General features: G+C 50.4%; 4 protein-coding genes across 4 annotated transcripts; 1 reads left to right on the top strand and 3 right to left on the bottom strand.

The window, feature by feature from the left end:
* Positions 1-8,264: 8,264 nt before the first annotated feature.
* DEU56DRAFT_914820 (uncharacterized protein) lies at positions 8,265-8,612 on the bottom strand (the record flags this gene model as incomplete). The annotated part of the gene is made up of 2 exons (XM_041357669.1): positions 8,265-8,326; positions 8,408-8,612. 2 exons carry the CDS (start codon positions 8,610-8,612, stop codon positions 8,265-8,267), a joined length of 267 nt encoding a protein of 88 aa, XP_041206294.1.
* A 290-nt stretch (positions 8,613-8,902) lies between these two features.
* Positions 8,903-11,012, top strand: DEU56DRAFT_757879 (uncharacterized protein; the record flags this gene model as incomplete). The annotated part of the gene is made up of 11 exons (XM_041350175.1): positions 8,903-8,964; positions 9,056-9,383; positions 9,444-9,498; positions 9,650-9,900; positions 9,984-10,209; positions 10,283-10,294; positions 10,372-10,526; positions 10,574-10,578; positions 10,601-10,715; positions 10,758-10,800; positions 10,885-11,012. 11 exons carry the CDS (start codon positions 8,903-8,905, stop codon positions 11,010-11,012), a joined length of 1,380 nt encoding a protein of 459 aa, XP_041206293.1.
* A 1,136-nt stretch (positions 11,013-12,148) lies between these two features.
* Positions 12,149-12,409, bottom strand: DEU56DRAFT_815857 (uncharacterized protein; the record flags this gene model as incomplete). The annotated part of the gene is made up of 1 exon (XM_041353799.1): positions 12,149-12,409. A coding segment is annotated over one exon (176 nt), but the record flags the coding sequence as incomplete, so codon positions are not given.
* Positions 12,410-20,497: 8,088 nt separating this feature from the next.
* Positions 20,498-23,163, bottom strand: DEU56DRAFT_815783 (uncharacterized protein). Its single transcript, XM_041353798.1, has 3 exons — positions 23,107-23,163; positions 20,636-23,055; positions 20,498-20,584 (listed from the first exon to the last, which is right to left on the bottom strand). The coding sequence occupies exon 2, from the start codon at positions 23,040-23,042 to the stop codon at positions 20,637-20,639; it is 2,406 nt and encodes an 801-aa protein (XP_041206291.1). The 5' UTR covers positions 23,043-23,055; positions 23,107-23,163; the 3' UTR covers positions 20,498-20,584; position 20,636.
* Positions 23,164-23,166: the final 3 nt, after the last annotated feature.

Raw genomic sequence — 23,166 nt, 5'->3', positions numbered from 1 at the left:
AGATCCCAACAATTCCTGGAAACCTGATTTAGTCCATTTGGACTATAGACTGAAGGAGCGCAGTGGGAAGGAGAAGCCTTTGTCAGTTGTTCTGACAGGAGTAGAGATCACCATCTCAGAACTGGCGGAGGGAAATGGCATACCAATATTTTTGGGGGTTGCAACCAAAGGCTACCTTATGATGCACGAACAACCATGGTGTCGGTTTGTTCTTCTTTTCAGTATTGCGAACTTGAAGCTTCGTGCACATTACTTGGACCGCTCAGGAATGATTATCTCGGCACCTATCTTACTTGGCCATGATGCTGTGCATTTCGCTGATGTCTTAAACACTATGACATTAGCAAGTCGCTCTGCCCTTGGTTTCGATCCCACCATTCACGTTTGCAATACCCTTTGCTCCTCTACTGCTCACAACCCGGATGATTTACTGGAGGGGGTTGGTGCCATGCCAATTGGAGCCATAGGTTGGGTTACAGATGATGTAGGTGAGGTGTATTGGATTATGGCTAATCTGTGGAAAAGTCACGGTCTTTTTTCACGTGGAACCATTTGTTATCGCGTCCAGGACAAGAATAAGCGGGAGTATGTGTTGAAGGACTGTTGGGTAGGTGCAGACATAATAGAGCAGGAGGTCAACTTTCTCAGGGTGGTCGATGGGGTTCCAAAGGTGGTCCAGCTAGTGAAGTATTGGGACGTTGAGTATGGTGGGCACATTGACAGCACATCAAAAATTCGCAATTATGTCCGCAATCACCTCCCAGCATCACCGATATTCACCAACAAGATTCACTGTCACATGCTCTTGACACCCTGTGGACTCCCACTAACCAACTTCAAGTCTGTACCTGAGCTGGTCAATGTTTTTCTTGACCTTGTTGTTGGTGAGTTCCCCTGGTATTTACCAAAACAAATTGACACTGAAAGATACCGGTAGCCCACAACACGATGACGACGCAGCGGGGGGTTCTTCACAGAGATCTCAGTCCCAACAACCTCATCATATATGAGGGAAAAGGTTTTTTTATCGACTTTGACCATGCCAAATTCATCGAACTGAATAATAGAGCAACAGATTCGCATGGAACGGTAAGTTCAAAATTGATATATTTTGTACCTTCATTCTTAATATCGATGTTCGAAGGGAACAATACCATACATATCCTGGCGCCTTCTCAAGGTGATTGGACGCGCTCCGACTCCTCATTCAGTCCACCACAGGGCCTCTGATGACCTTGAGTTGCTCTTCTACATTCTCCTCGAATTTACGACTATATACAATGGGCCCGGCAGCCTAACGACAAAAAAGGGGGTGCCTCCCGAGAATGCCCGTAGATGGCATACAGCCTGCATGACGATGGACAAAGATGGTCTCGGGACTAGCGGAACCCTCAAAAGAGAATTTCTAATGGAGAAAGCCCTGGGTTTCGAGCCTGCACTGTATTTCCGAGCTTGCCGTCCCATCCTTGAGGACTGGCGCATGGCAATGGGAGATGCAATAATGAATAGTAAGGACGTCTCTCATGACCAAATTTGTGAGATCATACAACGGGGGCTGGACAACATCAACAATTTTCTGAGTCTTCCACTGACACCACCTGCCAGTCCATCAGCTTCTTCCCCTGCTTCTCCAGCCGTGGCCCTGGATTCACAGTCTCGTCGTTCCAGCCGGATAAACCACCCTGCACGTCCATCCATACCATCTCCTTCTTCATCATTCGCACCTCCCCCCCCACCCTCTGTCTCGAGTGACCGCCCTCGTCGCTCTACCCGGAAGAAGAAGCAGGTTTCCACGTCCTGACTCACTAATGTATAAGCCCTGTGATGGGTTATACACTTCACACAGAGCTCAAGAAAGTTACCATCTCTATTGTGTTCAAATAGTGACATTCTAGGCGGTTCAATTGCATAAATGCTAATTGGAACACCCTTGCAGCTGATTGAGTCCCGGTGACTATTAGTTCAATACGTGTACTTCCATAGTTGTTGCCAAATTTTATTTAGTCTATGCATGCGCACTCTTACTGATCAACATTGTGTTAAAAACGGTTAAATTGTCTTATGTAATCGAAATTCACTATATTCCAAAGTACGCCTGTGAGCCAACCTCTACCACCGATTTCTCCCCTCAATGCCTCCCAAGAAGAAGGCCAGATGAATTTCTCTGGACAACAATTCCGGGAAGGATGCCGAGGTCTCTCGATGGAGCGCATGATTGAATCACGGTGTCAGAGGTCACGCAGCCCAGCTTCAAAAAGCTGGTGAGACAGTGATGACCCCAACAAGGCAAAGGAAGAGCACTGTTGAGATTAGTGATCCAGAAGAAAACCCAATGGCCCCTTCGCAAGTCATGAGAGTGAAGAAAAGAGTAAGTGTTCTGTTCAAGCTACTCAACTAACAATGAACATTATCCCAGGCTCCTGCAAAGGCCAATGTTGTACTACCAGAACGCCAATGTGCTCGCTCTCTGTGTCCGTTCCACTACACTGCCCAACAATCTGACAGGTTTGGGTTCAAGCCGCTACCTGCTGTTGACAGTCACGATCTGACCGGTTGCAGCCAGAAGAGGGCTGCAAAGCCAGATGCGGGGAATCATAGACATCAAGACACGCCTGATTGTGATGACCTTGAGCACGGCACTCACGACAATGGCACACAAGACGACTCAGATGAAGACCTTCATTATGGAATTATTATCCTAGTGTATGCGCTATCTGTAGGACAGATAGAACTCTCAGATCGCGTACACTGAGTGACAACGCCTATATATTCACCTGTAGGACAGATAGAACTCTAAGTAGGATGTGAGCTAAATGAATGGGACTAAGCGCTAAGGGATATACTGACCTCAGATCGCGTACACTGAGTGACAACGCCTGAGGTCTCTGGTAGATAGCTACTGTGAATATATAGTGAATGCTAATCAGCGGGAAAACAATGACGCGAGCTGCGCATCATATATGTCTGCCAGACGTCGCATGTCTGGCCGGTTGCAACGAGATACTGTCAAAGGTAAACTAAAGTGAAACGAGACATAAGAAAATGGTATCGTACTTGCGTCACGGCTACTCGGGCCGTTGTGTCAGTAGGGGTTGGCCAGGTCCGAGGCCAGGGGTCTGCCAGGGGTGCCAGGGGTCTTGCCTGGGCCTCGAGGCACTTAGATAGATATACTCGAGCATGTGTTGTAGCTAGTCCTTACCCATTCTACCACCTTCTTCCCATGTGTGTGGTCTGAGTCCCATGGCCCACTGGCCATGGTCTTCCATAGTCGTACCGACTCACCGTAACGACTTGCATACTCATACTCCAACACTCCCCCTCAAGTCGGACGTAACCCGAGTTCAACAGCGAAGTGCTTGACCTTGGGCGAGGGCAATGCCTTGGTAAGCGTATCAGCGACCATGTCGGCAGTAGGGCAGTAGATAAGGCGTAGTTTGTCGTGTTCAACGACCCAGCGAATGAAATGGAAGCGGATATCGATGTGCTTCGTGTGAGCGTGATATTGGTGGTCTTTGGTGAGCGCAATGGCGGACTGGTTGTCAGAAAATAGGATGGTGGGATCGGTGAGGGGAGCGTAGAGCTCGCCGATGAAGGAGCGCAGCCATAAGGCTTCCTTGGCAGCGTGCGTGGCGGCCACGTACTCGCTCTCGGTCGTCGAGAGCGAAACGATGTCCTGGCGTTTAGACGACCACGAAACGGCACCACCGTCAATCAGGAATGCGTACCCTGATATTGCCTTCCGTCCCTCCGCCATACTCCCATCTGCATCTGCATAGCCCACCAGCGTCTTTTCCACTCCTCCATACGTCAACCTCAGGTCCTTGGTGCCGATGAGGTAGCGGTAGATACGCTTGACGGCGTCCCAGTGGGCCATGCCAGGGTTGCTGGAAAAACGGGAGACAGTGGTGACGGTGTACGAGATGTCGGGGCGTGTACCCAACGAGGCGTACATGAGGGAGCCAATGGCCTCACGGTAAGGCACGTGGCGCATGGCTGCAAACTCGGATCCAGTGGAAGGAGACTGACCTGAGTGGAGCTTGGAGCTTGGCTCCATGGGGTTAGAAACCGGCTTAAGTCCGTCAAAGTTGAACCGGCGGATGATCGAGTCGACGTAAGTACGCTGGGATAATGAAATCAGCCAATTGTCGCGTGACCGAAGGACTTCTATTCCCAGGAGCCAATGGAGTTCACCGAGGTCGGTAATTTCCATGTGTTTGCGTATCTCGTCCTTTAACTCCACTATTCCTTTCATCGTCCTCGCTGCAATCGTGCAGTCGTCAACGTGCACCACGACTATTGTGTGCTCGTCCTCCCGTCGCTTGGAGAATACTGCCTGGTCCACTGCACATTGGGTAAATACCAGCCCGTCCACCAATATCTCCACCAGTCTCTGGTACCACCTCCTCCCGCTCTGCTTCAGCCCATACAGCGTCTTGTGAAGACGACAGACCTTGTGGGGGAATTCAACTGATTCGAAGCCCGGCGGCTGGCACATGTAGATGACCTCGTCCTGGGTGAGTTTTCCATTCAGATACGCACCCTTGATGTCAATCTGATGCAGCTCATAGTCTAGGCGCGCTGATAAGGCCAGGACCGTCCTGATGGATGTGAGGGTGGCTACCGGGGCGTAAGTGTCGAAGAAATCGATGCCGGGGACCTGGGAGAAGCCTTGGGCAATGAGCCGTGCCTTATGGCGCACAATGTTGCCAGCGGCGTCCTTCTTCGCCCTGAAGACCCACTTGGAGCCAACGAGGTTAGCGCCGGCTGGTAAGTCCACCAGCTCCCAAGTTCCTGCCGCCTGGATAGTAGCTAACTCCTCCCTTATGCCCTCCTCCCAATGTGCCCAGTCAGGACGACGTCTAGCTTCTGCCAGAGTGCTAGGCTCCAGCGCCTCAGACTCTGCAGTCGCCTTGCCTATCGCCATCGCAAGATCGAGGCCTGCGAGTTCGTCATCGGGGTCGTCGATGATCGACAAGAGCCTCTCCACGGCCTCCTCTTCCTCGACATTCGCTGGCGAGTCGCTTTCCTGGCTGGAGGGCAGTTGGACACCACGAGGTATGGTACCGTTTGCATTGACAATGTCGATGACGTGCTGACTGGGTTTGCGGATGCGTCTAGATGGGGGATCATTCTCGGTGGGATGGATAGGGTCGTCTGGGGATTTGAGTGGGAATGATGGGACTTGGGACGGGTTGTTGGTAGGTTTGGCTGCGTCTGGGACGAAGGCAGTATTGCCTTGCCCTTGACCAGATCCTGCTGAACTTGTCAGTGCTGAGGGTGTTACCATCGCGCCAGGTGAGTTCTCTTCTTCCTCCCCCTCGTGAGCTAACGCCTCAGCGCAGGTGGCATCCCAGTAGATGTTCCTCTCAACGGAGACAGATCGTTTGGACGGCCAGTACACACGGCACCCATTCTTGCTGGCATCGTCGATGCCGATCTAGCGGCCTTCCTTGACACGACCACCCAGCTTGCTCCCAGCCTCCACTCGCACCCATACTGGTGATCCCCATGCACGTACACGCCGCAGGTCAGGCTTCCTACCTGTGGCTGCCTCAAGGGGGGTTCCTCCATCCAGTGCCTTAGTGGGGGTGCGGTTTTTCAACCACACCGCGTGGCAAACGGCCTCGCCCCACAAGAACTGTGGCAGGCCACTATCGTGCAACATGGCACGCACCTTCTCCAGCAAGGTGCGATTGAGGCGCTCAGCAACACCGTTATGCTGTGGGGTGTCGTGCACTGTGAGTTTCTGCTCAGTGCCAGCGGCCTTGAGATGGACGCTGAACTCTTTCCCCAGGTACTCCCCTCCTCTATCAGAGTGCAGGACCTTCACGCGGGCATTGTGCTGGGTAAGGCACCACGCCTCGAAGTCCTTGTAGGCCGTGAATGCCTCGCTTTTCTGGCGCAGGAGGTGAAGGTAAGTGAGTCAGGTTTTGTCGTCAGTGAAGCTAATGTAATAACAACGGCCACCCAGTGTCGCGACAGGTGCAGGGCCCCAGAGGTCAGTATGGACCTCACCTGCAAAGTCCTTGGCACGTTCTCCCTCCCTTTCTCTGGCAATCGGCTTGCATGTTGCCTTGGCATACACGCAAGACTCGCAGAAGACTGGCTCTCCTGTTGACAAGTCGACTCGCACTCCGGACACAAGGCCGTTCTCTGCAAGACGGCGAGCTGCAGAGGGTGCAATATGCCCCATCCTGTGGTGCAGTTCCATGACGGTGATCATTTCGACTGTGGAGTTCGCACTGTCAGTGTCATCGTGGACGACACAATAGAGTCCTCTCGAGGACCTTGGTACGCGGCCAACTATGTCGTGCGACGGGTCGCGTATTGTGCAGGTGCCGTCTGCAAATGAGACGGATAATCCGAGTGCATCGAGTGGGCCAATGGACACCAACGTGTATCCTACCTCGGGGGAAAACAACACCTCGGTGAGTCGTAAGTTCGACACACTCGTCCCGTTTGGCACCTCGATGATCATATTACCTATCCCAGTGGCGTCGAAACATTGCTTGTTCGCAGTGGCAAAGGACTTGGGCGGGATTTGGGTAAGTGACTTGAATTTATCTTTGTATGGGGATATGTGCCTCATCGAGCCTGAATCGTACAGCTCGACGACAGGCGTCTCAGCGCGTTCGTCACTGACGTGGGCAACCAGCTCAATGGCATCCTCTGCGCACGGTATGTCCTCATTGTCTCCCCCTGCCTCAGAGAACCAATCTGAGTCCTCTCCAGCGTACGTCCTGCGCTCTTTGTCGTCGTCGCTGTCGGATAGGGATAGGAGATCAGGGATGTCAGAGTCCAGCTCTGACGTGGAGTCGACGGCGAACACACTGTCCTCCTCGGAGTCGTAGTCGTCGACAACGTGAGCAGATCCACGCACGACGACCGCCGTTGTGCCCGCTGACTTGTCTGGCTGTTTACAGTCAGCCTTGAAGTGCTCCCTGGAACCGCAGTTCCAGCAGGGCGGGCGCTGTCTGCCGCGCCCATTGAAGCCACCTCCTCTCCCTCCTCTCCCATTTCCTCGTCCTCGACTGGGGAAGTCACCTGGGGCCATGGATAGGGCTTCCTCACCATCCTTCCCCTTCGTCGTGCCACGGCTGTTGCCGCCACGAATGTCCTTGCGACTACGTTGCTCGGACTCCTCGATGATCAACGAGATCAGGATGTCGGGGGTCTATGGTCTGGGTTGGGCTGTAGAGTCGAGCAGCCGCCAGTTGGCTGGACGCGAAGCTCGCGAGGTGATTGGGGAGGGATTGAATGATGGTGGACTGGTAATCTTTTTCTTCGATGATCACGCCAACGGCAGCTAACTCGTCTCGTTTGGCGCGCAGATCGTCGAGGAACTGGCATATATCGCCACCAGTGGCACACTTCGACTCCAGGAACTTCGTTCGCAGGTCGATCTGCACGTATGCACCCTTCTCAGTGTATTCGCGCACGATCTCTGCCCACATGGCAGCCACGTTGGACAAGGTCCTCACACGCAGCACTGTGGAGTTGGGGATTCTCTGGGCTAGTAAGTGTTTCGCGGTGTTCTCACTTTTCAACCATTTCACTAATTCAACAGCATCGGGGGGGAGACGGTGTAGAGAGTGATATCTCTACAGGCTCGTATTCCCCAATTCCACCATCGCCCTCATCACTATCCTTAGACAAGCGCAAGCCTATAGAGTCGCAAAGGGCTTGCGCGGCCACTCGCGCTTTACTGCATAGCGCGCGCTACACGCGCACCCCTTTCTGCATAGAGGCGCTATACTCGGCACATCCTCCCATGTCTTCCCATGTCCTGTCTCGTCTATCCGGCTCCGTTGGTGCGTATTCCCACTCTTATTACCATCACTGACCACATCCAGGGTCTCTTACACATAGCATTACATACATCCGCTTCCCTTATGCTTCCGCGCTACCTATCCGCTTCCCTTACGTCTCAATACCCTGAGAGCGCACGTAACAACTTACATATCTAGAGGACTCAGAGATTTCGGAGTCACTTTACTTTCCCTTACTTGGACTCTGCATTTGTTTTTCAGTCAGATCGAGCTTCAAGCTCTAATATCATCACTGTTATTGTTTATCATCTCTGGGGCTAGTCTAAGACTCGATTCCATACTCTCCGAAGCATTCCAACTGTCAGCCGCCGCCTATTTCCTTATCTTGCGCATCCTGCGCTTCAGTGGTCCTCTTCCGCATACCGCGCGGCCCCAGTGCCTTTCTTGCGCTTCCAGCGCTTCCGTCGCACATCTTCCGCGCGCCCTTCGCATCTCTTAGGCTCTAGCCATCTCCTTGATCCCTCTCATTATTTGAGAGACTGCCTCAGTAGAATCCCCTAAGGGACGAATCTATTAGCTCGCCTCTCGAGGTAGATATCTTTGTGACTCCACGGAGTTCGCATCACTATTTTCCTCACCCACAACGGTAACTGTTCCGTCCTGGGCAGTGCTAGATGCCCCCATGGGACGTGACGTCGTTCCGTCGAAACATTTCCACAGCTCCTTCGCCTCGACGGCAATCTGGAACCGGAGCGAGAAGATTGCCCAGTTCGTGCCTTTGACATTGAGCTTGGGCACATTACTGGGGAGGGTGTCTGTGGTGATGGGGACTGTTGAGGACATAGCGGGCTAGGTTGCTTGGATCGTTGTGCGGGGAAGCGTGAGGCGGTGGGTTTCTTTATTAGAGCTCAGGGCTCATAACCTTATGGAATTATTATCCTAGTGTATGCGCTATCTGTAGGACAGATAGAACTCTCAGATCGCGTACACTGAGTGACAACGCCTATATATTCACCTGTAGGACAGATAGAACTCTAAGTAGGATGTGAGCTAAATGAATGGGACTAAGCGCTAAGGGATATACTGACCTCAGATCGCGTACACTGAGTGACAACGCCTGCTGCGCATCATATATGTCTGCCAGACGTCGCACGTCTGGCCGGTTGCAACGAGATACTGTCAAAGGTAAACTAAAGTGAAACGAGACATAAGAAAATGGTATCGTACTTGCGTCACGGCTACTCGGGCCGTAACGACTTGCGTACTCATACTCCAACACTTCATAGAAACACTGATGACAGCTACCAGCAACACGAACGAGACAAACATGACGGCGAACATGATGACAAGCTGGACGACAAGCAGGATGAACATCAAGAACCAGACCATGAACAAGATGAACACGACAAACAGCATTCGAGGGAGGATCTGCAAACAGGTCATGATGGGAATCACGATGATGATGACCTGATGGAATTGGACCGAACCCCGGGTGAGGATACTCAACTTGAAGCAGACAATGAACACCTTGATCCAGCCGTCTTTAATGTCCTTGAGCAACACCAAGCGAAAAATGGACGGCACAAGGCTCCTTCACCCACCCATCTATTAAGTGTAACATTTATCTTTCACACTTGAATTTGCAAACACTGACTTGTCCTTGTCCTCTCGCAGGCACTCACGTGCATGTGCTGGCTCAAAGTCTCCCCGTCGATACACACACCAATGTGTAAGTTCTCATTTTACTAAAGTTCATTTCTAATCTCCTCCAACTAGGCATCTCGTCACTGATCTATTGAGAGTACCTGTGCTCCATCCACTCTCGTGAAATCTAAGCACGCGCCTCGAAATGTGACATCTTCAAAATGTCCTGCTCATAGACCTCAGCATCCTTCTGCCCGCTACAAGTCTCTGCGTCCAAACATATCTTGTGCTTCCACCTGTGGACTGTCTCCTCGTCGGCACTCCCCGACTCAATCAACCCTTATTGGTCGCTCTAAATCTCCACATTCAAACTTTTCTCATCCTTCCACCCGCAGACTATCTCCTCATTGTTCAACCACATCATCCAGTCGCATACAACCCCCCTCTCGTGGGTGCTCCCTATCAAGGGCTCTACCTAGCCATGTTGGTCAGTCAAATCATTCACATTCCCCCACTCTCACTTCAGGCCATTCTCGATCTTGCAGTCTTACGCCCAATGAGTGTGACCAGCCCAAGCACCAAGCGGAGGGGACAAACAAACAAGCAAACCCCTTGAAGCTCGGATTTTACCCGTCATGTTGGCAGGCTTTCCTTCAGGCAGCAAAGTTGGAAATGCACCTGCAGGCTGTACTAATGCATCCAGTTCCAGAGCATTCTGACATGGTAGGACTTGCACGGGAAGTCCTGGATGCAGTGTTATGGAAATATCACTCGAAGGACATTAGGTTGGAGAAGGGTAAGTCCCTCCGTACTGCCAGAGTTATCACAGTCTGATGTCTCTAGGTTATTTTCCAGAATATTGTGAACAGATGTCGCGCTTGGTGAGTACAGGGTACTGCCTGAATGTGCTCGCTGACAATTAATCAGCTCTGCAATGACTTGTTTATGTTCCACACAGAGCTCAAGAAAGTTATCATCTCTATTGCGAAACAACTATGCAGCATCTTCCTGAGAAGCAGCGTGCATGGGGGCTCAGTGCAGAAACATGTTACTGAAGCGGTGTCTAAACTGATAAAGTCTGGTGACTACCTTCGGCTTCCTGACTCATCCAAGGTTAGTGATGACTGTGTGGGGTGGCATCTTATTGATTTATTTTCTAGGGCAAGTACAAGAACTTCATATCACAGGTTCTCAAAGATGGATGTCAAGATTTTTAATATGGCAACGGAAAAAGTGTTGAAGTTGACGGAGGAATTTCAACGCTCAATCCCTGTCAATGGCCTTGTTCTCGTAGCCACAGTTGTATGTTTTTCTAGATTTAATTTTATTACCACCACTGATCAGTCTCTGCAGGCGAAGGGTGTTCTAACTGGGTTCCACGAAACCAGTACAGACAAAGTCCCAGATCTTTCTGCTGATAAGTGCAGATCTGATTTCAACTCCCTATGAAAATCTGTTGATACATTGATAGCTATCCCTGATCATCATCGAGAGCTTGAAGATATGCTGGAGGAATGGGCCAAGTCTGGCATGATGAATGGACTTTGCAATGATTCAGACGGCGGCTCAGCCGAAGAGGATGTCAACATTGTTATCTAGTAGTACTACTCTTCTCAATTGCATCATTACTGTGTGGTCTATCCAATTGTCTCTTGTTTGTCTAAGTCTGTCCGCATTGTCCACCCTGTCCTGTTTGTCTACATCTGTCTACATTGTCTTATCTGTCCAACATGTCCTATCTGTACACTATGTGCCTATTTGTACTGATTGTAATACTCCGTGACAGGCTTGTAAAGAGGGGACGTTGTTGTGGATTTGTGCTACTTGCACAAGCCTGTAAAATCTTGTACAATGACCCCCTAGTTTGCTGATGGAGTTACTCCAAAGAATTCTTCAAATTTTTTACAGTATCGCCTGTATATGTTTCAACTCTGAGAATTGTAGCAATTCCGCTGACCTCTTTGTAGCAAGACCTCAAGGCAATGCAACATAGTGTCCGGTTCAAAGTGGAGTCGAGGTGTCTTGGCGGTGAATGCAGGTTTCTTGAATGCAGTCTGTCGAGGTAGTTTCAGGAGGTGGAATTGTACGAAATAGCTGCATGATCCGGCATTTTTTCTGGTATGGGGAACACGTCTTTGAATGATGTTGGTCACCCTGAGCCGAGACAGTGGCAGGACCGATTGGGCTTGATTGTCAGCTGTACCTCCCAAGTATCCGTGGCCCGATTGCAAGTAGATTCAGGTCTTGTATGTGTACCATTCTCCACAACTTTTCTCGATGTGTCTTTGAGAAAATAAAGAAAATCCCGTTTATTATGATTTCAGAGTTACACTCTATGCAGACACATGGGACATATATGACGATGTTAGTCGCTCTAGCTAGTGGATGCTGTATAAGATCTCTCGGAAGACTTGGCTGTCGGCAGATAATAGCCTTCGAAATGGATGGAGTTCAAGCAGCGGATGCACTTTGAAAATTTCCAACTTTCATTTTTTAAGGGGCAGTGTGCAGGTTATCAAGAGTAGATATCCCTCGTGCATCAACCGTTTGGCTACCGCCCTATGCATACCACAGTCAGAGTCCCGTGATTCTCAATTCCACTAAATATGATTCTGATAAGTGTATGGACCGTGTTGATAATAAACTTACTCTGGATGCATCATCTCAAAGGACCGAGAGATGATGTGAAGGAGAGGATGGACAGCAGAATATCTGTATAAACTTGCGGCGCTGGGTGTCACCTATGCCATGGTCTCTGGCGGATACCAGCACGATGACCGCTCATGCGCATCATACAAATGTACGAGTGAGGTTATGATCATGAATAAGCCTGAAACACTTGCCTGTCCGATCCGTTTAACGATGAAGTCTTGTGTCTGGGAGCTTGTAGCGACCAAAAAAAATATTAATAATAGTGTCAGAATCCCGGCGTGCGGTGGAAGACATAGATATCGTCGATCTATTGCAGGGCGTGACCGTGTCGATTCTTCAACTGACCCAGGCAATTGCCGAGCTGCCAGTTGGTTTGTAGTCGAACTCGTGCTATACTGAGAGAATAAATATCCCTTGTTTAAAGTTTTGAAAGGGATGCGTTGATTACAACGCCTTCATAATAAGAACGTAGTGGGGCGGAGGATGGAAAAAGTGCAAGCCTGAAGACATAACTGTTGGCACCATCCGAAATCACACTCACCACATTTTCTTTCCGGCTGTCCCACCCTCCAGCGCACCATGATGCAATGGCGCGCGCAGCAGCTATATCAGCAGGTAAGTATGCCCCTCCCAAAAATTGGTAGCTTTAGTTCTTTGAGACCCACTCAGCTGCCTTGCGAGTTGAACATGGAAGCAGGGGATCAAAAGATGCAAGCCGCCATGGAGGGTGACGACGTGCTAGATGAAAATGAGAATGAAGACGCGAATCGTTGGGGCGGTCAATTTCAACGTCGCGGTCGTTACGGACGCAGGCAAATAAAGCTGTAATTACGATGTAAAGCTCGAAAGATATAACTGACTACGACGACTGTATTCTTCATGTACCTCGAGGTGAGATGGTCCTGCCTCTGGCTGGGACTGACTGACCATCGGTTTCAATTCAATGTCTTCGCGCTGGGAGATTTGGATCCTACGATACACTGCATCAGGTCACCCGTAGAACAAACGAATGAGGTTTTTATACCTGGGGGTAGGCATCGAGACATTGACGATGTCTAGTTCTTGTTCATTGTCGACTGGCGGTGCGAGTCGAGATGGTCCTGCCTCAGGCTGTGACTGAAAGAAAGTCACTGGGTTCAATTTGACTTTTGTGGGGGCGTTGAATTGGGTCCTACAGCAGTACATCAGTAAAATCATTTAACAAGCAAATCACCTAGTGTTACCTAGTAGTAGGTATGGGAACGTTAGTAATGGAATGCTCAGATTCATCATCCGAAGGGTCGTCATCATAGACTGGCCGTGGAAGCGGTTTCTTCTCCTTTTTCTGGAACCAGCTAAGGCAGAAGAAGAGTACATATGGTCGGACTCCGTCATCCACACCAACAGCATCGCCCTAGCGAAGGACAGGGTTAGTTCTCAAGAATGTGATAAAATTGCATGAAACGAACAGGTGTTGCTATTCCGAGAGGAACGTCGACGACTCGCGGAGCTTTTCGTTTAGGTTGATGCTCCTTTTTCTTTCCCTTCTTGTCAAATGTCGGCCGAATGCCATTGAAAAAGGTCCTGACATCGAGCGAGCGAGATGATGAAGGGCCTCCCGCGTGAGCGAGTGGCGATGCAGAGTAAGTGGCGTGCTGGTAGTTCACTGGCTGATTTCGGCGCTGGCCATGAATGTATGACTAAGTAAATCAGACACTATTGAAGCGGGGACCATCGAATGGGGTTCAAACGACATACATTATGCAGTCCTTTCATCTGATCGAGAGTCAGGATGTATATTATATGCCCGGGGTTAGAAAACACACCTTGTTTTTGGCTCGGCCATCCTTGGAATGGGTGCGTGTGAGCATGCGAGGGAGTGAGATCACAGTGGGGAGTAGTCACCTCATTCTTCGCGCTGGCCAGAGGAACACTTTCTGCTGCTGAGAGCACATCCTCAGGTATCTCCCATTGCGAGATTTTCTTGTCCGCGCCGCCACTGAATATGGAGCGTCCATCCACCGAGAATGCAACGCGAAACACTTGATCTGAGTGCTCAAATCGGGCGACTTCTGTGCCTGTGGGGAATTGCCACAATCGAACAGTGTGGTCGTCAGATGCTGATGCAAGAAGGGTGCCAGCTGGGTTCAAGACGATATGGTGGATGTGTTTATTTTCGTCATGGCTAATCCAAGGATCACCAACCTGTTTCGAGGTGGATGTGTCCCAACAGTGGATGACAGGATCATCTCCACCACCGGCTGACAAGAGATGTGCGTCATCACCAGCCCAGGTGAGCGAGCTGTTCCCTGCATCGTTAAAGCCGCGGTGGCCCTCGAATTGAGCAAGACGCTTCCTTCGTTCCAAGTCCCATATTTGGATATCTTCTATAGTAGCAACGCCGAGTTGACCGGTCGGAGAAAATCGGATGTCAAAGATGGGTGATCCGCACGCAAGAGGAAGACCTTTCCTCTGCCAGGTGGTCGTGTCCCATAAAATCACTGTGCGATCCATTGACCCGCTGGCCAATATCTTGCCGTCAGGGGAAATGTCCAAAGTCAACACGGCGTTTGTGTGACCTTCCAAGGGACCTGCGACGATCTTCCCACTCTCAACATCACGTACCCATAACCCCCAATACGCCACATTATCGACATCATCGTCTTGAAAACCTTTTTCAGGATCGCTTGTTGGGTCCTCTCCCTCAGCACTTACAACCTGTTTCTCGTTTCCCAAGACTACACATGAGCCGAGCCGCTGCTTCACCACCCACTTCATCATCTCCTCGCCGTCCTCAAGCCTCCATATGCGTATTGTATTGTCGGCAGACCCAGTCGCTATTCTCTTGCCATCCGAAAAAGTTGCAATGCAAGTGATGTTATGATCATGACCCTGAAACGTCTTGACAGGCTCTCGATGTGATCTAGGTAGCTGTTTGACATCCTTCATTCTCAGTTGTTCTCTTGAGGTCGCTGAATTCCTCGTCTGTTATGCCTAGCCGGAAGTTAGAGACGCCAAAGAGGAGAATGCGAGAGATCTACCTATTGCTGAGGCAATGGTTTTGGTCAAGGTGCGTGGCTGGTGCAATGTGTCTACAGCATGCAGCTTATTCCAAGAAGAACGACATCGCCTCATGTAGGCGCTTGGGTCCGGAAACATTGTGCCTACTACCTAAGCACTGCTTCAACCGGGACGACACACTATATTTTTCGGTCCGTTTTGCCGTCGCAAACAAGCGCCGGGACACGAATCGTCCTGGGTCCACGATATTCTCCATCCGTCGTACCCCGTCCCGCATGGCTTGCAATCAGATCCTCTCTCCCTCAGAATCCGGTATTCTATCCCACATAAACCCATGTACAATTTTCAATCTTTACAACTCTGAACAATTTTTCATAGTTCTTCAGCATGAGACTCGGACAAACCCCACTGCTCACACAGCGACCTGCTCAACTTCTTGGCGTATTCCATCGACTGTCAACTTGGCGCAGTGTACCACATGCATGAATATCGGTGTTTGAAAGTCGGTATTTTATCCATCTGCGGTGTTGGAGACAATCGCCAGCTTTCAGTGGTTTTGAAGAACGCGGGTATAATGACATCGCCGAGGCACTAGTTGTAGGTGGTTGGTCCTGTCATCAATGGTACAAAGGGGCAAAACTTGTCAATGGAGCTCAGCGAGTCACCACTGTATCTATGTCCAGGCGCTAGTACAAGCGCCGGCGCAAGCCCTAGGACCAAACACGAGGACCAGCAGATGCAAGACTGGCACAGATGCGAATTACATCCCATGTACTGATACGAGCGTCACCACGAGCACTGCCAGTGTACCGTTTGAGCTCCACTTGAGAGTCCGCGAGAATAGAAGAAGGCGGACGCTACTGTAGAAAGCACAATCTGTTGTTGTTTTGTATTCTCTCGTGTTCGTGAGCTGTTTACGTGTTGTTGTTCACCCTTGGGTCGCGCGCTGACCAGCGCCCGTGATGCAACACCACCGGCCTTAGCCGTCTTGATGCCGTTGCCGGCTTTCGTTCACTGTTCGTGATATTGCTACGGGTTTTCATCGCGGATTTTGATCATCTCCCTAGCGCCTGGCCAGCCTTCGCCGCATGCTATCACGACTCTACCCCAACCTTTCAGCAATAGCAAATGTAAAGGTCGGGCTATATCTCCCATTGTTGACCACGGTGGTTCCCTCGGGTCATGAAAGAGTATCAAACTGACGTAGGACAATATATGACCAACGATATTCTGATGCCCGAGTGAAATACCGCAAGAGCCGCAGATAACCTCAGCGAATGCGGGCGGTCAATTTCAAGGTTGCGGACGCAGGCAAATAAAGCTGTAATTACGATGTAAAGCTTGAAAGATATAACTGACTACGACGACTGTATTCTTCATGTGCCTCGAGGCGAGATGGTCCTGCCTCTGGCTGGGACTGACTGACCATCGGTTTCAATTCAATGTCTTCGCGCTGGGAGATTTGGATCCTACGACACACTGCATCAGGTCATCCGTAGACCAAACGAATGAGGTTTTTATACCTGGGGGTAGGCATCGAGACATTGACGATGTCTAGTTCTTGTTCATTGTCGACTGGCGGTGCGAGGCGAGATGGCCCTGCCTCAGGCTGTGACTGAAAGAAAGTCACTGGGTTCAATTTGACTTTTTTGGGAGCGTTGAATTGGGTCCTACGGCAGTACATCAGTAAAACCATGTAGCAAGCAAATCATCTGGAGTTACCTGGTAGTAGATATGGGAACGTTAGCAACGGAATGCTCAGATTCGTCATCCGAAGGGTCGTCATCATAAACTGGCCGTGGAACTGTTTTCTTCTCCTTTTTCTGGAACCAAGAAAGGCAAAAGAAGAGTACATATGGTCGATTCCCGTCGTCCACACCAACAGCATCACCCTAGCGAAGGACAGGGTCAGTTCTCAAGAATCTGATTAATTGCATGAAACGAACAGGTGTTGCTATTCCGAGAGGAACGTCGACGACTCGCGGAGCTTTTCGTTTAGGTTGATGCTCCTTTTTCTTTCCCTGCTTGTCAAATGTCGGCCGAATGCCATTGAAAAAGGTCCTGACATCAAGCGAGCGAGATGATGAAGGGCCTCCCGCGTGAGCGAGTGGCGATGCAGAGTAAGTGGCGTGCTGGTAGTTCACTGGCCGATTTCGGCGCTGGCCATGAATGTATGACTAAGTAAATCAGACACTATTGAAGAGGGGACCATCGAATGGGGTTCAAACAACATACATTATGCAGTCCTTTCATCTGATCGAGAGTCAGGATGTATATTATATGCCCGGGGTTAGAAAACACACCTTGTATTTGGCTCGGCCATCCTTGGAATGAGTGCGTGTGAGCATGCGAGGGAGTGAGATCACAGCGGGGAGTAGTCACCTCGTTCTTAGCGCTGGCCAGAGAAACACTTTCTGCTGCTGAGAGCACATCCTCAGGTATCTCCCATTGCGAGATTTTCTTGTCCGCGCCGCCACTGAATATGGAGCGTCCATCGACCGAGAATGCAACACGAAACACGTCATCTGAGTGCTCAAATCGGGCGACTTCTGTGCCTGTGTGGAACAGCCATAATCGAACAGTGTGGTCGTCAGATGCTGATGCAAGAAGGGTGCCGGTTGGGTTCAAGACGATATGGTGGATGTGTTTATTTTTGTCATGGCCAGTCCAAGGATCACCAACCTGTTTCGAGGTGGATGTGTCCCAACAGCGGATGACAGGATCATTGTAATTACCGGCTGAGAATAGATGTGCGTCATCGGGAGTCCAGGTGAGCGAGTTGTTGAATGCATTGTTAAAGCCGCGGTGGCCGTTGAATTGAGCAAGACGCTTGCTTTGTTCCAAGTCCCATATTTGGATATCTTCCACGGTAGCAACACCGAGTTGACCGGTCGGAGAAAATCGGATGTCTTCGATGGGTGATCCGCACGCAAGAGGATGACCTTTCCTCTGCCAGGTGGTCGTATCCCATAAAATCACTGTGCGATCATATGACCCGCTGGCCAACATCTCGCCGTCAGGGGAAATGTCCAAAGTATACACCATGTTTGTGTGACCTTCCAAGGGACCTGCGACGATCCTCCCACTCTCAACATCACGTACCCATAACCCCCAATACGCCACTTTATCAGCATCGTCGTCTTGAAAATCTTCTTTAGGATCGCTTCTTGGGTCCTCTCCCTCAGCACTTACAACCTGTTTCCCGTTTCCCAAGATTACAAGTGCGCCGACCAACTGCTTCACCACCCACTTCATCATCTCCTTGCCGTCCTCAAGCCTCCATATGCGTATTGTATTGTCGCCAGACCCAGTCGCTATTCTCTTGCCATCCGAAAAAGTTGCGATTGAAATGATGTTTCTATCATGACCCTGAAACGTCTTGACAGGCTCTCGATGTGATCCAGGTAGCTGTTTGGCATCCTTCATTTTCAGTTGTTCTCTTGAGGTCGCTGAATTCCTCGTCTGTTATGCCTAGCCGGAAGTAAGAGATATGAAAGAGGAGAATGCGAGAGATCTACCTATTGCTGAGGCAATGGTTTTGGTCAAGGTGCGTGGCTGGTGCAATGCGTCTACAGCATGCAGCTTATTCCAAGAACAACGACATCGCCTCATATAGGCGCTTGGGTCCGGAAACATTGTGCCTACAACCTAAGCACTGCTTCAACCGGGACGACACACTATATTTTTCGGTCCGTTTTGCCGTCGCAAACAAGCGCCGGGACACGAATCGTCCACGATATTCTCCATCTGTCGTACCCCGTCCTGCATGGCTTGCAATCAGATCCTCTCTCCCTCAGAATCCGGTATTCTATCCCACATAAACCCATGTACAATTTTCAATCCCTACAACTCTGAACAATTTTTCATAGTTCTTCAGCATGAGGCTCGGACAAACCCCACTCCTCACACGGCGACTTGCTCAACTTCTTGGCGTATTCCATCGACTGTCAACTTGGCGCAGTGTACCACATGTATGAATATCGGTGTTTGAAAGTCGGTATTTTATCCATCTGCGTACGAATGATGCTGCACTCCATTGACAACTTTTGCCCCTTTGCACCATCGATGACAGGACCAACCACCTACAACTAGTGCCTCGGCGATGTCATTATACCCGCGTTCTTCAAAACCACTGAAAGCTGGCGATTGCCTCCAACACCTCCAGCTGCACTTAGCGAATCACCACTGTATCTATGTCCAGGCGCTAGTACAAGCGCCGGCGCAAGCCCTAGGACCAAACACGAGGACCAGCAGATGCAAGAGTCTAAGACTGGCACAGATGCGAATTACATCCCATGTACTAATACGAGCGTCACCACGAGCACTGCCAGTGTACCGTCTGAGCTCCACTTGAGAGTCCGGGAGAATAGAAGAAGGCGGACGCTGCTGTAGAAAGCACAAACTATTGTTGTTTTGTATTCTCTCGTGTTCGTGAGCTGTTTACGTGTTGTTGTTCACCCTTGGGTCGCGCGAGCACATATATGAGATCTACTACTAACTCAAGCCCAGCCCTTATCTTGGTCGGACCTTTTTTGTCCTCATGGAGGACGGTATATTTGGCGCCGTTGAGATCTGCTAATCCACAACATACGATCTTATCTTCCAAGACCTTACAATGTCATAGACCCGCGTGCGTCTCGCAGACTCTTAAATACATGTTTACCGTTGAACATTCATCATGAAACTTTGTGTGATTCTGAATAATATTCATTGCTGTCAGACCGCAGTTCTGATTCTGATCACTATCACCATTCGCTCCCGCTCACGGCGGACATTCTGCTCGCCCCCTCAGTACCGCCGGGTCCGGTCGTGGCACACTGACATCTGCTTCCTCGCCAACAGCCTCATGAGCCAAGGTCGACACGATAAAGCCCGGTTTAAAGATAACAACGGGTAACGCCACATAATATAGACTCAGACCACACCACGAGAAGAACCGCGACTATGTGGGGTCGTCATTTATTGACAAAGTTTTTTGTACTCGTCCTTTGAGGAGTTGATTTTCGGGTTATCGTTCGCTGCTGCGCAGTGAACCCATAGTTTTTTCCAGTCCTATCCTCTTTGTGAGCGACAGTCTCTGTTTTCCTCAGTTTTGTATCTTGAACCTGCGACATCGGTAACTTGACGGTGAGTCTCTCTGATATCCATTGAAATATTATTAATACCGTCTCCTTCTCAGGCCGCGATAGTCATTTCCATCTAGGATTGGGCGACCAAGATTGTGCCACCCGAGTTAATCCTTATTTGACGGGCAACTTGAAAAGTGACATCAAGCAAACCTCCTAGTCTCCCTTCTTGGCCTAACCTGAGATGCTGAAATGCCCAAAGCCGCGGCTCAGAATCTCCACTGACCTCGCACCTATAATTTTAAACTGTCTTTTCGGTTCGCAATGGAACCTTCTCGGTACTTTGTTTCCTGACGAACAGAAACAGTCAAGCTTACAGACAATCTGCCAACTAGTGATGTGCATGTATGGTTGTGAGACAAGAGGTGTCTCAGAGCTTAATATCAATGCTTACTGTGCTGACTTCAACAAATTAACGCGACATTAAAATGTGGAATATCATACATCACGATCGACCAAAAGAACTGTCTCTCATCTTAGCCACCGCTCTCAACGCCTTTTGCACGTCCCACTCTGTCGGAGCCTCCTCCCCGACCCACTCAGTCATCCACATCACCAGCCGCCCATATTCACTCTCCCTCCTATTTCGTCGTTCCGCCCACTCCTCAAACATTGGACCGCGCAGGGACACTTCGGCCCAGAACACGAGCGCGATAGACAATGTCTTCCGCGAGGGCTTTATTTGCAACGCGCGCATCCAGGCGAGTGCAAGCGAAATCTCTGACGCGCGTCCTGTGAGGCCGAGAAGCTGGATATAGGCCGAGAAGGTTGAGTCGGTGGGTACGATGGATGGATAGGATTGGTATGGCTTCTTTTCGGGAGAATGGGCATCCGCATCACAGTCCTTACGCGTGGAGAACGGCATTGCAAAACTTTTGGCTAGTTCCATCAACGGGTGAAAAGGGGTAGCCTCGGCGTCCTTAGAATGCACGACGGAGGCGGGTGCCTTTACCTTTAGGAGCTGCCTCCAATTTCCATACATCACAGAGCGGAAAAGGTCTCGAGCTACATCACCCGCGCGACGGTCCCTCCAGATCCCGACGACTGATGGGGGATGCACGGATTGGAGCTTTTCCATGATCGAATCGATAGGGCTACTGGACTCTACTGTAGGCGCGTGAAACAAGTGCGCAAATGTTCCCCGCACGGACTCATTATCCATCTTGGTTGCGAGCACGGCAGCTTTGAGGAGGATGGTCAACGTGACTTCATTTGGGAGCACGGAATAGAGCTGTTCAAGATGGTCCCATAACTGGAAGATGACGTCTGGGCGGCGAATGCGCAGTAGGGAGGCCATGAACTCGTTGATGACGATGATGTTTACCCAGTGGTGGGGGGTTGGAGCGACGTCCTTGTCATCTGGAAGGGACGCTGGATCCGGGGAGGTGCGCTGAGCGTCCATGAACGAATTCAGCAGGTATAAGGCATCCTGCGGGTGCCCTGCACGAGTGAGGACTTGCACACCCACAGTCAGCGCCTTGCGATCAAGCGTAATATCCGAATCGAGCAGCTCGTTCCATACCCTCAGAGCTTCATCGAAAGCTCCTCGGAAAAGTAAGCCACGAAGCACGACGGTATACGTGACAACCGTGGGCCTGAACTGCTTCGTTCGTTCGCGTGCGCGCTCGAAAAGCGTGATAAGTGTGGATGCGGAGGTCTGGTTGTCGTTTGCTGCGGAAATGAGTGCAGTGGTCCAATCAAAGATGTCCACGCTGGCCTTTGCACCAGACCAGAACTTTGTGGATGCGTGGCGAGACAGAGGCCCCGGGACGGACGTGACGGGTCTAGGGCTGCGGGCAGCGTCAAGTTGGAGAAGTGTGTGGAGGTAGTGAAACGCAGAAACACGGTCATGCCGCAAAGACCCGATATATAGCGTATTTGCAGGATGTGTTGTCCCTGAGAGATCAGCACCACTGAGGTGTACATCCGGCCCGTGGGGTACTGTTAGATTATGCTCTATACAGTATTGACGGATAGCTCGGAGATATTCCTGTGAATCCTGGATGGCTCCATGTTTGGAAAAGACGCGAAGGAAGGCCTCTAAATGTTCTGCGGTTGGCACAACTCCTTCATGGGTCATCTTCGCGTGGAGTACTTTGGTCAACTGAAGAGTGACAAAGCGATCCCGCATCAACGACCTGTAGGTTTCAAGCCATAATGGCACCCCTCGCGCTGACATTGCCTCGAGTAGAGATACAGCAAGGTTGGCAGTCTCTTCTGAGCGAGTGAAACCAGAAAGGCCGCGGAGGAGGGAGTTGAAGTGAAATGTAGGAAACTGAATCGCGCGTGTGAGGAACTGCTTTACGATTTTACGCATCGGGGTAAGAATGTCGAAGTGAGCCAACGCGTGTGTGGACAGAATCAATACTGCAGGGCGGTCTTTAGAGCCAAGGGACCACGAGTGCTCAAATGCAAGGCGTAACAGACCGTCTTGCGCATCCTGCGCAGTCCGAACTTTGTGACAGAGTAAGGAGAAAGCAACCCACGCGGGAAGCTGCTGATGGGCATTGACAGAAACGTCTGCAGGAAGTTGACCTGCAAGGTCCTGTTTCTGCTCTATTGCAGAGATTGCCGCGTTCAAGTTGGGTGAATGTACCACATGTTTCCAAAGAACATAGTCGAGTAATGATATGTTACAGCTCTCCAAAGCACTGTGTATTTGTTCGTCTTCACGCTCTCGTTTCAGTTGGGAAACGAGACCCCATACAGGATCCTTTGTGATGAGGGAAGCTTGCTTCGCGAAATTGACGAGGCTTTTATTGCCAGAGAGAGAGGAATAGGTCCTCTGACGGTGACGAGTTAAAGTAGACTGCCACGATCGTCTATGAAGAGAAAAGACAAGATAGTGCATACGCGAGCGGCATCTATCAAAACCATCAGAAACAAGACTCACAACCGTCGACAAAAAGCAATACCTGATGTCAAGACTCACCGCGTTGTCTGATCCAAACCGTCAAGTCTTCAAAATTGATGGT

This window comes from Suillus clintonianus (assembly GCF_016758775.1).
Source record: "Suillus clintonianus strain FC179 chromosome Unknown DEU56scaffold_59, whole genome shotgun sequence".
In the NCBI taxonomy this organism is placed as follows: Eukaryota; Fungi; Basidiomycota; class Agaricomycetes; order Boletales; family Suillaceae; genus Suillus; species Suillus clintonianus.
The sequence above is the reverse complement of the archived record's forward strand: the minus strand, read 5'-3'. Positions and strand labels throughout refer to the sequence as shown.